At 45.4% G+C, this 16,963-nt stretch overlaps 2 protein-coding genes across 2 annotated transcripts in view; one reads left to right on the forward strand and one right to left on the reverse strand.

Annotated features, from left to right (window-relative positions):
• The window catches only part of EFHC1 (EF-hand domain containing 1), a 47,323-nt gene extending 45,244 nt beyond the window's left edge, over positions 1-2,079 (forward strand). Inside the window, exon 10 of the mRNA XM_082252451.1 lies at positions 1,965-2,079. The gene's annotated coding sequence lies outside the window, so the exon portion shown is untranslated. The remainder of the gene's footprint in view (positions 1-1,964) is intronic.
• Positions 2,080-13,654: 11,575 nt separating this feature from the next.
• Positions 13,655-16,963, reverse strand: part of TRAM2 (translocation associated membrane protein 2) — a 111,142-nt gene continuing 107,833 nt past the window's right edge. Inside the window, exon 11 of the mRNA XM_082252217.1 lies at positions 13,655-14,166. Within this exon, the coding sequence (XP_082108343.1) occupies positions 14,093-14,166 (74 nt within the window). The 3' untranslated portion in view covers positions 13,655-14,092. The remainder of the gene's footprint in view (positions 14,167-16,963) is intronic.

Raw genomic sequence — 16,963 nt, forward strand, 5'->3', positions numbered from 1 at the left:
GAAACGCACTACAGTTCAATATACATGGTTTCCCATAGGGCACGTTCACGTCTGTGCTTTTTCAGCCACTACATTTTTGTAAAGGGTCAGGAACTTTATTTAAATGCAAAACTGTGCTTTTTTTGGTTTAACCACTTCAATACTGGGCACTTTCATCCCCTTCCTGCCCAGGCCAATTTTCAGCTTTCAGCACTGTCACATTTTGAATGACAATTGCGCGGCCATGCTACACTGTACCCATATTAAAATTTTAATATTTTTTTTCACCCAAAAAGAGCTTTCTTTTGGTGGTATTTAATCACCGCTGGGTTTTTTATTTCTTACAAAAAAGAAAAGACAGAAAATTTTGAAAAAAAAAGAAATTTTTTTTTCTGTGAGTAAATTTTGAAAATAAAATTTTTTTCTCCTTCCCTGATGTGCGCTGATGAGACGGCACTTATAGGCTGCACTGATTGGTACTGATGAGGTGGCCCTGATGAGGAGGTACTAATATGCCGCACTGATGATCACTGAGAGGTGGCACTGACGGCAACACCATCAGTGCCCACAATCAGTGCCCATAGTGCTGCCAGTCAGTGCCCATCAGTGCCTAGATGAGTAGGCACTGATGGGCACTGACTGGCAGCACTGTGGGCACTGATTGGCACTCTCACTTTTCTGTAATCAGGGCACTGATGATCAGTGCCCTGATTACCTGTCCTGGACTCCCCTGTGAGGAGGAGCCGCTGATCAGCTCTCCTCGCCACACACTCTGACAGTGTGAGGCTAAGGAGAGCCGATAAACAGCACTTCCTCATTTACATGTGACTGGTTGTGATCGGACACAGCCGATCACATGGGTAAAAAGTCACGTCATTGACTGCTTACCAAGATTGGGGTCGCGCTGTGTCCTAGCAACACAACGCAGCCACGATCGGCGCTCTGCGCGCCTCCGCGGGCACGCAAGAGAGGCCGTTCTGGTGCGCCATCATATGACGGCATCCCAGAACAATAGATGCACCGCTCTGCCATCATTTAACGGTGGGCGGGTAGCAAGTGGTTAATAGACTTCAATGGAGAAGCTGCAGAAAAGCATGTAGTGTGTTTTTGCCGAGATTTGTGTTTTTTAATCTGACCAACAACAAAGAAAAAAAAAAAGCATAAAAAATGCAAAACGCACAGCAAAAAGCACTGCAGAAACGGATCAAAAGCAAACTGCATAGGTGTGAACCGAGCCTAAGATTGAGAACTGCTGTTCTAGACATAATACTAGCCATTACAAACATTGTAGCTCTAACCAGTAGGAATGTGACATGTGAAAAAAATTACAAAAAAAGAGTATGTGAAAAAAAGGTTGTTTTTAGGGCCAACATATCCAAAGGACAAGCCTCTAAACTTTGGGGCTGTCACTTGGAAGTGACAGTAGGCATGCATGTCAGGACCAGGGAGGGCGTGCAGCGAAACACTTTGGGCACTTGAGATTTTACTCCATCTACTCTTCCCCGGATTCCCTGTCTCTTCCAGGCAGTAACTGGAGAAGATCCAGGGCTGACGCTGAGCACCATGGAGCAGACGTGGCCTGAAAATGTAATCATTCCTGAGCAGTGAGTCACAGGGGCCGGATAAAGTAACGCTAGCACACAGCCGCCGCAGACAAATTTGGCTTTTCACCGAGAATACTAAGCCTCATTTATTAAAGTGTCCAGAAGAAGATCTGTTCATGGTGCAGGTTAAGAACAAGGGTCTCCCTTTCATACTCCTAGAGTAGCATGGGAAAATGAGATGGAGAACTTTATTGGCTGCTCCAAAAAAATGGGACCAGTTCTTCCGTCAGATTCCAAGACATAAGGTCTCCTGGGTCCGCAACACATCCCTGACTACTGTGCAGAATGTTTTAAAGCCTCTTACAGTGGTGATCCAATGTTATGGGAAGGTGTGTAGGGTCATCTCATCTGTTATCCTAACACTGGTCTGTCTGTTCATAGCACTTCTGATCTCCAAGAGACGCCCAACTGACCAAGCACCAGTGAGATGACATCAAGGGTGCCAACCAGTGATATCAAAGCATAAAGGCCCCATGGATTATTATTCATCACCCTCAGAGCCTCCTACCACCCACCAGCCTCAGTAATGGGGCACAGCTGATATTTATTTCATGCTTCTATTGAAAGAATAAAAAAACCTTTATTTTGTTGATTGAATCTCTTTGTATTCTTAATAATATACCAGCTGGGGCACATATAGGACTGTGAAGCTGCTAGAAAATTTGTAAAGTTTTGATTACTTACCATGATGGTCAGGACCACCTATTTTAAATAGCCCTATATAAATCTTTTTCAATCTTCCAAAAGATTTGAAGAGTAATTCAAAATACCTTTGTACTCACCTCAATCCTTCCATTCAGGACCATAGCTTGAAGTGAACTCACTGAAACATGGAAGCAGTGCTGAGCTTTTGTTCTGAAAAAAGATAGTTGCCTGGCTGTCATAATGACCCTTTCACTCGAAAAGTGAGTTACATATAGAAAACGTTCTGATCTGCATGTTTTTTTCCAGGCCAGAGGCTTTATGCATAAGAAGCAGTATGGCGGCCAGACAATTGTAGTATCTGCGGCATTGCCCTGCCTTCTGCCTGCTCTTTGGTCCACCTGCACCACTGAGCCACCATCTGCTAGCTCACCATCAATCTACTGGTACCACCACCCCACTTCCAGCTCTATTATGGCTCGTTTCCACTGAGCTTTCTGGTACAGTTCGGTTCGGTACGGTACGCTATTTATGCAGTTTCCATTATGAATGGTACCCTAATTCCGAACCGTACCACTTTTTGGTACCCTTTCGTTGGGGTACCAAGCACATTAGTACCGTACCAACAGGGTGGAGCTACACTCTGCAGAACTTTGATTGGTTGACAGAGAATCGTCTATCACAGCTTTCCTGCTACACCACGCCTATCATGAAAGGGTACTATTGGCAGTGGAAACGCAATGTGTACCGTTCCGTACCGTACTGAACCGAACCAAACAGTACCACTCAGTGGAAACGAGGCATTAGATCAGCCTGTGCCACTGCCCTGCCTACTGCTAGTTCTTTGGTCTACCTGAGCCAGCTCTTTCATCTACTCGTACCACTGCGCTTCTATTGCTAGATCTTTGATCTACCCTATGCCACAATTTCTTCTCTTTCTAGTTTTTTTGGTCTACCTAAGCCACCTGCCCTTTCAAGTACTTCGTACCACCCCTTCACAGTAAGCACAGCCCTGTGCATGCCTCACTTCAACTTTCAGCTACCACAATGTAACACTGCTTAAAGAAAGACTTGGGTTGGGTTCACTGGTGCAAACACAGACATTGCATGTGATGCACACCGTATTGCTGTGCAGATCACATGAGATGTCAGTGCGATGCGTATTCAGAGATACAGTCTGTACAGCTGAATTTGCATCGCATTCGGACCAAAATGGTACAGGACAGTTTTTTTGGTCCACACTGGAATCGGGGTGAACACCCATGCAAACCAATTCCTGTACCATTTCACAGTACGCACTGCGATTTAGGGGTGTCATTTACTTTACATTGACACGCAGCAGTTCATAGATGAGATGTCAGTGTGAACCACCTGCAATTCAGGTGCCATGCGGAAACCCGCACAGGGACCGCAGGGTTTCCCACATCGCACCAGTGTGAACCCAGCCTTAAGGTTTTTATACAAGTTACACCTATACGCAGACACCAGATGTAGATTTTCAAGGTCATATATGTCAAACACAAGGCCTGTAGGGTAAATCCGGCTCTCCAGGCCTTGTCATGTGATCATGGCACCTAATTGTTTAGCCAGAATGTGACGGAACTCCATTTTGCCACCTCCAGCTCTCACCCTCCACTGCCATAATGTCACAGAAGTAGCCTTCTCTGTTTACAAGGGACAGCTTTGTTCTCAGTGGCTCCTGGAATGAATAGATCTCTGCATGCATTCACAGCGGGGCACGACGGGTACAGATCTCCGGAATCAGAGAGCGAATGATCTCCCTGCAAGGGGAGGAAGGGCTGCCAACATGGGGAGCGGGGGGGGGTGGTTTGCACATTGTGTATATTGAACCCCTAAACCCTGCACTCTTTACACAGCACTCCCCTGAATTATTCTGCACTCTGTACGTAGCGCACCCCTGGACCCTGCACCCTGTGCGCAGTGCACCCCTGGACCCTGCACCCTGTGCGCAGCGCACCCCTGGACCCTGCACTCTGTATGTAACATACTCCTGCACCCTGTACATAGCGCACTCCATTGCCCTTTGAGGGCAACCATACTGCTGATGTGGCCCGCAGTGAAATGGAGTTTGACACCCATTCTAAGTAATGGGAAGAGAACTCAAGGCAGACCCAGACCCAGTGAGGTTGTATATTCAACTGACCTTGAACATCCCAAAAGTCTTGTGACCAGCAGAGGAAGACCCAGGTTGGTCCTCCAAGTTAGCCACCACTGGAACCAAACAGGAATGACAAACTGCTACATCCACCATTTATATTACTCTTAAGAGAAAATCAACTTCAGACACATCGTGATGCTTCTACATCTTTTTATTTTATTTTTTTTGGGAAAATATCTGTCAGTTTACAAAACAGATTTGCAATTTTATTTCAACAATCATTTGTATAAAATGCCCCCCCTCCCCCCATCCCCAACAACAGCATAGTAACATAATAGAAGAGATCAAGGCACTTACAAAAATATCTAAGAATACAAGATGGAGGCCAAACACTGAAAATACAAGATTCCCTTGAGCTTGTTTGGTCCATTGAAGAAAGACAGTCAATGCACAGACTGAAGGGAAGCATAGATGGACAAGGCACATTCTGACATTGAAAATTAGTCGCTCCAGAAATCTTAGTAAAAATGCCACGTTATTATGGTATATAGGAGACCTGCAGAGGTGTTCTTGTCTATAGCGGGATCAGAGCAACTAGAACTTCTGCAGGGAAACCAAAAATCAGGTAGGGTATTTTTAGGCACCTAAATAAAAAAATGTTTTAATAAAAGCTCCCCATTCACACGTCCCAACCCGAAAGTCAACATAAACCTGATGCCCAATAAGTGTAAATGTTGCCTTTGCCAGGGTCCCAACACACACCTAGATCACTTTATACTGTAACCAGCTTATGTGGGCACTGGATCTAGCCAACCTCCTTCCATTTCCGCCTTACTACTGACAGGCCAGGCTACATACCACAGCCATGGGCCAACAGCAAGGTGGAACAGGTGGCTAGGGACCAGCCCAGAGGCAATGAGCATGGAACCTTGGTGCCTTACAGAGAAACCCAGGAGGTGCCCAAGCTCTCTACAGTAAAGAGTCCCTTTCTAAACACTTCATCTCCCCTCTAAGACTTACACTAGACTCAAAGTTATCCCATAACTCTCTAACTGACCATAACATGAGTTGTAGGGTCACAAATGCTGCATGCATTTTGTGTACGTTAGGCAGCCCATTGAGATGAATAGGCTGCTATAATGCCACACAGGCCAAGGCGGTACAACAGTGTGAATGAGACTCCAAAGTTCAGGTTTACCATTTGTATGTATTTAAATTAAAAGAAAAAAAAAGTTTAAATAGCAGCTATAATATTGACAGATGTTGCATGTATTTACTGGATAACCAAACCCAAGCAGGGACAAGAAACACGGGTTACACGTGGATACTGACCTCCCTCCCTCCAAGATCCAAAGCCCAACATAGCACCGGTTTGTTTACATCTTCCCCGCCGTGCTAAGTGCTGCATGCTTCAACAGAATACTTTAAGTTCAGTTTACACAGGCGCTAACAGTAAATGTGTTAAAGCACACTTCCGGGATTGCAACAAGTTGATATTTCAAAGCATTATCTGAAGCTTTCAGAATGCCCCATTAGTGCCTGTGTGAATGAGCATCAGGCTTGTGTCAATAACATCAGTTTGAGATGCTTCTGCGATCAATCGGAAAGTTATTGACAGGTGTATTGGCGGTTGACCTCTTTCTGACCTGCTTCGAGTGGGTTTTGCATTTCCATAGGAAATTCATTGAGGGCTCATTCACACTTGCTTTGGCCTCTGAAGAGTGATCGGCTTTACCTCTCGAAACCCCCGCTAGCACGCTTCAAATGCCTGCAACTTAGAGAGGCCCCATTCAATTAAATGGGTTGCTCTTGGTGGATGCTACGCCTGACAAAAGCAACGGGGGGTATAATTCCTGCCATGCCTGCAAAGGGGGAGCACTAAAAATGTGGCTCAGAGCTGAACAGGCATGGATAACAGGCATTCAGGAGACAATACTACTGCCTCCTGAGTGCATGTTTTTCTTTTGACAGCCGAAAAGGCTTTTTGAATAGGAATACCGCACAGCAACAGCAAGCTTAGCATTTGGCTCACAGATGTGGCCCCATTTACTTGAATATGTAACGTTTAGTGGCGGTACTGCCCACCGAAGTCAACAGGAGGGATAAGATCTGCCACGCTGCAAAGCATCAAGGTTGTGCGACATATGTACACCCCGTTTGTTTCCCATTAAAGTATTAGGCCCCTTTCACACCAGCAGACAGGTGGGGACCACCTGTCTTTTTTCAGGCAGACCTGATCAGACTACCCATTGATCTCTATAGGGCAGCAGATGTCAGCTGTGTGCGCTGATACCCACCACCCACCGATCCGAACCAGGCCGCTAAAAATCAGACAGATGGCTATATGTTCGCCATCCATCCAGGGCTGTGTCCGCTTTGCAGAGTGGACACTGATCTGTGATCCACCCGCTCAGCAGGGATCAGCAGACAGATCCCCCACTGAGCAGGCGGATCTGCTCGAACAGATTCACTTCCTCTGAAATGGGCCTAAGAAATGGGTGGCTGGGAGGGCAGTAAAAACATGGCTTAAAGTGTAACTCCACTTTTGTTGAGAAAAAAACATTCCCCTCTTGGTGATCTCTGTACATTAAAAGGATTTTAACAAATTTTGTTGCAGATTCCTACCTTTTGTTATTCTGAGGAAATCATTGTTTGTTCCTCTGTGCTGAGTGGGTCTAATGGGAGTGGTTTCATAATTATCAATCAGCTGTGGCAGCTGCAGGGCTCTAATGAGGAAATCTGCTGGGTCTGCATCCCTTTAGACGTGTCCCTATTGGGAGTATCACACCAAAAATGACCTTTTTGTTGCAGGGGATGCCAGAAATCTGACTTGTATCTTAGGCAGACTTCTGGGAAAATTGGTGAGCCAATCACACAAGCAGGGAATTATGTTTCTGGGGTGTGGTCAGTATACATTCTGTGTACAGAACACCTCCAGGTAGCCATATTGCATTGCATTTTCAGAAAATTACAACAGCTGCAGATTGAAAAGGAAAGGTGATTTTTAATAACATTCAATTACAATATGATTTGTGTCGCAATTGTATACACTATATTGTTTTTTCTCTTTTTTTGCTATTTATTTTTCCCTATGAAAGTGGAGTTATCCTTTACCACTAAATTTTTACCCCCACAACCACAACAAGTGTGAACTAAGCATACAAGCAAGAGCTTCCTATAGGTCTTATAGACCTTTTAGGGCACCTTGTGGCATGACTTCACTTGAGGCACTTGGCAAACTCTGCCAAACATTGCTGGCAGGATCAAAAAACAAGCACAAAGCAAAGAAATGCATTGTGGATCATGTGTGCGCTCACTCACATGGCCAGCCTTTTCAGCCTTGTTGCAATGAGATCAGAAGGTGGACCAAGCCTGGGGAGGCTGTTAGGGCAAAATAAGAAACTATTTAGGGGACTGAATTTCTCGACCTCCACCTTTTCTGTGTGTTCTCCAGCAAGACCCTCTTTCCCCTCCCTCCCATTTTTTTCTTTCTCTGTCTAATTCTGTATTTTCTAATTTCTTTGCTCTTTTGACCCGCTCTCCTTTTTTTTCAAAAATTGGCTGTCCGATTGAGCATGCTATATGACCGCTTACCAACAGCAGTGGAATCGGGAGACATCTCTGCTCACTACCCTAGCATCTAGAAGTGTTCTCTGATCAATGTGGCCTATAGCCGATCTTCGGGTTGTTTTCCCACTGTTGGGTATGCTATTTCCATTACCTTACCAACAGCAGTGGAACCGGGAGACTTCTCTGCTCACTACCCTAGCATCTAGAGGAGTTCTCTGATCAACGTGGCCTATAGCCGATCCTTGGGTTGTTTTCCCACCGTTGGGTATGCCATTTCCATTACCTTCAGCCCCCCTCCCCCAATATTCGAGAACACCTTCTTTACTGACATTCAGTATATGACTCTCATTCGGTACTTTTGCACGCTCTAATTTATGTACATTTTTTGTATGTCCCCCTTTTCTACAACACTTAACCGGTTATGAGACATTGCTGCTGTTATATCAGGCACTACTTTATTTGCATAAATAAAGAATTAGAAAAAAAAAAAAACTATTTTCCTAGCAACTTAGCAACAGAGGTGAAGCTGTAAGTAGAAGGGGTCCATCCTTGTCAAGGTTTAAACAAAGCCAGCAAAGTACCAACAAAAACACAGTCCATTGGGCACCATAAGGACCTGTTCTGTCCTTCCCAAAACTGGCTGGTAGTGCTTCCTGAAGATGAAAACTAAATTCAAGATATGCAGCAAACATGTACCTCCACCAGCCTTACAATGCCAATCCACAAGCATTGTTCTGTAGGTGAATAGGGTGGAGGGGTTGCACTCCAGGTATGATCTTTTTTGCATTCCTACATTGATCCAGCTTGCAGTAATGTAAGTATACATATAATTCATACTTGAGGATCCACTGGGGTAGCTGAAAATCTATGTAGTAGTCAGGGCTAATACAGTGATAGCTGCTGTCTCCAGTCCTGTGCCGAGCTCTGCACACAGACCACCGGGGTCGCTCCTTCGGCACTAGCGCATTAATAAAATGCCTTGAATTTTTTTTAAAATATATACCAAAATGTTCTTTAATTGAATGTCCACCTATTCCAATCAGAGGACACCTGGTATTCATTGAAAAAAAAAAATACAAGATGTTCTGTGATAGGCAGCAGTGACAAGTGGCTGACTCCCTATGGTCAATGGGCAGAGGAGAAACCACTCAGAACAGGACCCTGAAGATAGGGGCTATCACTGTAGAAGCATTGACTACTGCAGTGATTGTCAGCTTTTCCAGCAGCCCATCACATATGAGATGCAGACCTGGTTTTGACAGGTACCCGCTCCCACTTTTGGCTCAGATCGCCACAGCAAACTGAACCAGAAGTTTGCCCCCCCTCCCCAGCAGTCTTCTGGGACACATCATAGGTCCCCGAAGACTACGGGACTGTTCACAAGGATCAACATGACTCACGCATGCGCAGAAGGAAACAGGCTTTGAAGCTGCAAGGTTTCCCTTACTAGAGATGCCGGCGCTTGCACCCATAGCCAGTTGAAGAATCAGCTTGGGTGAGGACATTGTGGGATCCCTGGACAGGTAAGTGTCCTTATATCAAAGGTTAGCAGCTACCGTATTTGTAGCTGCTCACTTTTAATTTTTTCTGAAAGAGCCTGGAGCTCCTCTCTAAGCCTGCCATAGCTGAATCGAATATCGGCTGGTTCAGCAGGGACAGGAAGAGATTTGATTCATTTATGGGCAAGCTGGTTGTACCCAAGTGGATCCATCAATCGACTTGGGTACAACCAACCTGTTCAAATTTTTTTACATGCGATTACTGCCACCAGCAGGGAAGGCTCAACCCCGGAAGAACACAATAGCGCTGCGGGAGTGATTCCTCCATCGACACTGACTGTGCTGAAGGGGAAATCAAGCAATTTTCTTTCCTTCCACCAGAAAATTGTATAATCTATGAGCTGCTTTACATATAAGTATGCAATGAAGATCATTTTTAGAGTTCAAGTTTAAGAAAGCCATTATTTCTGTAGGTTTTTAAGGCACAATGGGAAGATGGGCAGCGCTGGGAAGTTAGGAGAGGGAAACTCCTGGTGCCTTCTGTAATGTGGGTATGTTATTTTGTGGAGTCAAACTACATGCAGCCTGTCTGATATATGGCCTCACCACCCACACCATCTCTAGCAACTTCTTAGAAGAGAACCTAAACTGAATGAACCAAGCCTACTTTATTTAAGTTTTGCATAACTTTGTTATGTGGCCAGGTTTGTGGCAATGATTTAACGTACTGCAAGATTAATTTGTCATGAGACACTTTGCGCATAATAGTGATCCATCTTGTGCAATTAACCATAACATATTAATAACAAAACTGCATGACTCGAAAAACATTTTCCCCATGCAGCTTCCTGAGGTCTAGAACGTCCTTTGCAGGAAGCAAGTTTCCTTTGATTAAAATGGTTCTGAGCTTGCTGGCATCCAAAGGAGGACGAGGCACCACACGGAGAAACCGTTTCATTTTGCACACATGTACCTGAAGAGACCTGAAGGCACCATAAAAGATTTCTGAACGGAAAGAGGTGTAGGTTTTCGAAAAATAGAATACAGGCTTATGTTCTGTTTTCATTGTAGACAGAATGGTGCTGATGTGGATAGATCCAGGGAAGTCTTTACACAGAGGACATGAATCCCGAAAAGCAGAAAAGTTAAGTAGACCTATTTTGCCAGCATCCAGAATACTAGGTCAAGAAGCCAAGGCAGATGGATTTCCAGGTCCCAAGCCATCCTTCTGTTAGGAGCCTCTGTCAAAAAGCAGAGATGTAGGAAGCACAAATCTATCTGGAGACAGCCAAAGCAAAGCCAGCCACATACACACAAACACATATTTCCTTGACAGGACAAAAAGGCACAGTAATTGCCCGTTCTCCATCCCTGTGGTAGCCATCATCTGGACTTCCAATGACTTTTTGGTCACAGGCGGTTTAAGGATAAGCCTCTCCAAAATGATTATTTAGTTTTGGTTGGGTTTGTTGAAGGTCTCCAGAACAAAGTACTGGTCAAAGTTCTGTTCCTGTTTTCCCAGCCGCAACTGACCTCATTTGGCTTCAACATGCTTTCGTTTAGAGTGTACACTTTGCATAACCCTGTGCATTCCTATGGAATTTGCAGGCACGAAAATCTGCTTAGTATAAAGCAGAGGGGGTCCTGTCACTATAATTTGTTTTTTTTAAAGCAGAGCTTTTTTTTTCCCCATGCAGTGCAGGAGCTTGGCCTGCACTGCATGGGTTAACTGCTCATTTTTTGTCCAGGGGTGCACTGAAAGGCTATACCTGATCCCTGTATTCAACAGAAAACAGTGCTTCCCCACATCCAGTCATGGGCTGTTCCTGCCGTCCTCATGGCCAGATACAGTCCACTGCACAAGACCACTGGCGTGCATTCGGGGGGGGGGGTCAGGAGAAGCAGGGACTAGTCTTTGCTTGGTGGATTAGGTACGTATATCTCTGCTCCCCTCACCTCTAGCCAAAAGAATGAGCAGTAAACCCATGCAGTGTGGGCACAGCTCCACTGCTGGGGAAAATATATCTATTTACCTGGAATTCTTCTTTAAGGTGATATTAAAGTGGTTGTAAACTTACTCTGATAATTTGTACCTATAGGTAAGCCTATAATAAGGCTTACCTATAGGTACTGTAAAGATCTCCTAAACATGTACCGTTTAGGAGATATTTACCTTACATGCAGCCAGTGACGTCATCGGCGCATGCACTCTGAAGGAACGGCCGCCTGTGCCGTTTCTTCAGAGCCCTGTGTAGAGTGACGTCACGCAGCTCCGGCCAGTAGTACAGCCGAAGTCTGTGGACCCGGAAGGAAGACTGTCGAAGATGGATGCGGCCCCAGCGGGGACGACTTGGGCTTCGTTTGCAGGTTAGTGTCACATAATGTGCTAGTATGCGATGAATGCATGAAGGTAAAAAAATATTGAGCCTTTACAACCATTTTAAATCTTCCTCACTTTCAAGTAGAGAAAAATATTAAAATAAAAACCAGGTGAAAAAACAAAAATCTACCCAACCCTTGCTGTGGCTAGAGATAAACATTTCCTGGAGTGGCTAAAGGTTAAAAACACATCCTAAAAAGTTCTGGCCAATTTACACTATGTTGCAGTGTGCTGCAAAATTTGGTCATCTATGTGCCAAATCCTTTGGCCACAGCGAACATAATAGTCTGACTTTTGGTTTTACTATAACTGTAGTCTGCCTTTCCATTTCCATCTGACTCTCGTTTGATCCGCTGGACTGTAAGCAATCTGTTTTCAATCAAATGCACCCTTAAGAACACCGGGCTGTGTCCAAGTCTGCTCTGCATAGCGCAGCGGACAGGGACCTGCCATCTGCCTGCTCAGCAGGGATGAGCGGAGAGATCCCCTTCTGACCAGGCGAATCCGCTTGACGGATTCCGCTCTGTCTAAAAGGGGCCTTAAAGCTCAACTCCAGGTATGATCTTTAGTGCATATTTACATTGGTTCAGATTGTAACTGTAAGCATGCATATAATATTTGAGAGCCTGCTGGGAAAGCCCACAATTCATGACAATAGAGTGTTAGGGCAGAGCTCCTGGATTGATCTTTATTGCATACTTACATGGTTTCAGTTTCGACCAATGTAAGTACATACAGTATAACACATGCCATCTGATGGGCCACTGGGGAAGCTGACAATGTAGTAGTCGGCGCTACTACAGTGATCTTCTGGGTTCCTGTGCCAAATGGCTGCTTCTCCACAGGGGCTGCTCACTCGGCACTGCTGCAATTTGCTCGATGCTTTTAAGACGTTATCTGGGTGGACACAATTGCAACATCACCACCCTTCCTGGTTTAATAGGGAGCATCTTATATTAATTTAGGAAAAAAAATTAAAAATACAAGGTGTTTTGTAAATGGCAGCAGTGCCTAGCGAGAGATCGCTTGTGGTCAGTGTGAAGAGGGGAAACCACTTGCATAGTACTCTAGCAGAGCTGGGAAGATTGCAGCCATCATTGTAGTAGTGGCAACTACTATATTGTCAGCTTCCTCAAGGTGGTATGAGATATGCATACCTACAATGGTCCAAACTGAACCAATGTAAGTATGCAATAAAGAGTTCAGCTTTACCTTTCTATTGTCATGGCTTTAAAAACAACTGTATTTCCAACTGAAGCATTAGTGGATGACTGAGGTTTAACAATCTTGGGAACAGAAAAGATTGCAGGACCCTATTTATGTTCCCAACTAATGCTACACATTCAATCTATTAAGGCCGTATCCAGGAACCAGCAAGAATTTTGTTATTAATAGAAAATTACCAGCAAAATATGTAAGATTTTGAATGCAAAGATTGCTGGTTCCTGAACAAAGGTGATTTAGTCAGGCAAGGTCTGAGGCCACTGATGGCAAGGAGGTAGATTGGGTCCCCCTGTGCAGCAATTATTTGAATCTTGGCATAGCTGTCCAAAACAAGGCAAGATTGGCGGGTTGGATAATCCTGGCGCAGTGGATCTTGGTGGTGAATAATCCTGGAAAACTTTATAAAACAGGAGGGTAATCAAAGCCATTATCTTTAGAAAGCCTGTGAAACAAAGGTTTCTTTCCATTTCTCTGCATACTAATTGCTAAGAACAAAGCTTTTATGCTGGGAGGTCAGAAAACGCCCCATAGACCAGGACATTTCTGCACTCAATTCTTCATTCCATTTTGTCCATCAACCATTACTCCAAGTATATAAGAAGCAAAGTTCGAATCTTCAGTACATTGGAGGAAAAACTGGGCTGCATTTGGCCAACCAAAAAGGTAATTCAGAGGTGCGGCAGTAGCCCAGCTCATGCTGTACAGCCAGGGAGGAGGTAGTGCTTTGAGCAGGCAAGTCAAAGGCATTCCGTGGTAACAGTGTAGTCAAAATTTGGAAGCATTTCACCGAGTAACAAACTAAACCACAAAAAAAACAGGAATACTGAAGAAAGTAATCAAAATGTCCACGATCCGAGGCTTGACTATACCAGCTTCTGGCAGAAGCTATGTTCGGCACTTTGTAAAATTTTGTGTTTCATTTTAAATATGTAACAAAAAGTAACTAATGAGGATTCTTGAAGGCACTTTTTTTTGTTGGCCCACAAAGGGCTGTAGCATTGGCAGAAGTCCGGAGTACACGCTTAGTCCTGGTGGTCTTCCGGGTATTCCCAGGCTCTGCTGTAGAGTTTGGCGTTTATGGAGCTTTGATTTTTTTCTGTCGAGGTGTGGAACCATTCTCTGCTTTGAGCAGTCCATTTTCGTGATAACCTGAAAAGAACACAGTATATGTTGAAAATAAAGAAAAAAAAAAACAACAGAAATATATATTCAACTAAGATGTTTAACTGCTTCCCGCCCGCCATATAGTGAAATGACAGATGGGCAGGAGCACTCTCATTCTGGGAGAACATCCTTTGATGTCCTCCCATTATTGGCACGCAGCGTTATGATTGGCGGTGTGCTGTGTTCCTCGGACATGGCGCATCACCGATCGCGGTAAAGAGCCTATGGACGTAGGTTTTTATCCCAATGTGATCAGCTGTGTCCCATCACAGCTGATCAGAGTGTAAACAGGAAATTTCGGCTATCGGCATTCCTCTACTCTCGCTTACAGAGCGTGAGGAGAGCCGGTAAGTGTCATTTCTCAGCAGGGACATCTACACTGACAATTAGGGGCACTGATCATTAGTGTAGTGATTATTAGTGCAGTCCCAACAGTGCCCACCAGTGGTGCAGCGTGCAGCCTATCAGCGGGCATCAGTGCAATCTATCAGTGTCCTCATCAGCACACATCAGTGAAGGAGAAAAAAAAAAATTGGATTTTTGACCTACCGTAAAATTAATTTCTCTGATGTTCATTGACTGACAGCTCCTGATATTCATAACCATTGGGTTATACTGCCCCCAACAGGAGTAGGACACTAGGCAGAAAAGAATGCTGGCTACACCCATGGGCAGTCCCAGGGGGTATACTCCCTCTCTCTGCTAGAGCCACTCTGTTTTGTTACAAGCAGTGTCAGGAGAATTATAACTTCACAGAGGGGTGGGTGCTGTGTCCATCAATGAACATCAGAGAAATGGATTTTATGGTAAGTCAAAAATCCCATTTTCTCTTTCGTTCATTGACAGACACAGCTCCTGATATTCATAACCATTGGGATGTCCCAAAGCAGTGTTAAACATGAGGAGTGGGAACAAAAAATTTCCCAACGCTAAACATTAGCCAACCAAACAACTGGAGCCCACCTGAAAAAAGCATACCCTCAAAAGGGGATCAGGCCCTCTTAAACAGCAGCCTGAAAAACCTTGCGGCCAAAAGAAGCATCCGCAGATGCCAATACATCCACTTTATAAAACTTTGTGCACCGACGACCAGGTGGCCGCCTTGGAAACCTGCGTCACTGACGCCGGATGACAAAAAGCCCAGGAGGCACTAAGCGCCCTAGTGGAGTGCACCTGGACAGGGAAAGGAGGAACATGACCCCTGATGGAATAGGCCTGAACCACCGTCTGTCTGATCCATCTTGATGGTCACAGAGGAAGCGGACAACCCTTTGAGGTCCATCCGTGAGCACAAGTAGAGAGTCTGGCTTCCTGAAAGACTCCGTTGCTGTCAGGTATACCCTAATTGCCTGGACCACATCCAAGGCATACAAATCAATTTCCTTCCGATGTTTAGGCTTGGGACACAGGGAAGGCAACACAATGTCTTCATTCAAATAAAAATTAGAGACAACCTCTGGAAGGGCAAAGCTGAAGAACCACCGTATCCCTGAGAGTCACCAGGTAAGGTGAACGACAGGATAACGCCGCCAGTTCCGACACCCCGCGGGCAGAGGTGATAGTCACTAAAAAGGCCTCCTTCTGGGACAACGCAAGCAGGGGAATCCCCTGAATATTTTCAAAGGGAGGCTTCTGTAGAGCCGAAAGTGCCAAATCAAGAACCCCAGGTGGCAACTGAACCCACACTGGAGGAACCAAATGTCGAACACCCTGAAGAAAGGTAAGCACCAGGGAGTGTGTGGCCAAAGGTTGTTGGAAGAAGACCGCCAAAGCCAACACTCGGCCCTTGATGGTACTCAAGGCAAATTTCTGTTCAACCCCCCTGTTGAAGGAAGATCAAGATCCGAGCCACTGAGAAGGAGCGAGGAAGAACCCCCAAGAAATTAACACCACACAATGTACGTCCTTCACGTACAATGGTAGATCTTCCTAGCGGTAGATTTCCTAGCTTTCAACAGTGTAGGAATCATCGACTCAGATAAAGCCCCATCCTTCAGCACCTGGCGTTCAACAGCTAAGCCTTTAAAGCCAGCGACTGTACAGCAGGATAGAAGATCGGTCCTTGGGACAGCAGATCCTCCCTGAGAGGAAGCTGCCAAGGAACGTCAGGGACAAGCCACACTAGATCGGCATACCAAGCCCGGCGAGGCCAGTCCGGAGCCACTAAGATGACCAGAATCCCTTCTGCCTCGATCCTGCATAGAAGTCTTGGCAGAAGCCTGAGAGGAGGGAAGGCGTAAATTAGACAATACTGACCCCACAGGAACAATAGCGCATCTGTGACGTCCGCCAGAGAATCCCTTGTCAAAGCCACAAACCTCTGCACCTTTCTGCTGAGCCAAGATGCCAACAGATCCACCTTGGGGGTGCCCCACCTGAGACACAGCTGATGAAAACACCTCTGGATGAAGGGACCACTCCCTGTGGTCCAACGCCTGCCGACTGAGGTAATCCGTCTGCCAACTTTTCACCCCGGAAATGTGTACGGCGGAGAGGGCTGTAACAAACTGTTCTGCCCACCTTACAATGCCGGCTACCTCCAGAGCCACTAGGACACTTCTTGTGCCCCCTTGGTGATTGACATAAGCCACGGCCGTGGCACTGTCCGATTAAATGCGCACTGGACAACTCTGAAGACGATCTGTCCAATGATCCAGACACTGACTAATCGCTCGGAGTTCCAAGAAATTGATCAGGAGTCTGGACTTTTCCAGCGTCCAGATCCCATATGCAGAATGCTTACCGAGGATGCCTTCCCAGCCAGACAGGCTGGCATTCGTGG

The sequence above is a fragment of the Pelophylax lessonae genome (assembly GCF_965119305.1).
Source record: "Pelophylax lessonae genome assembly, chromosome: 3".
NCBI lineage: Eukaryota > Metazoa > Chordata > Amphibia > Anura > Ranidae > Pelophylax > Pelophylax lessonae.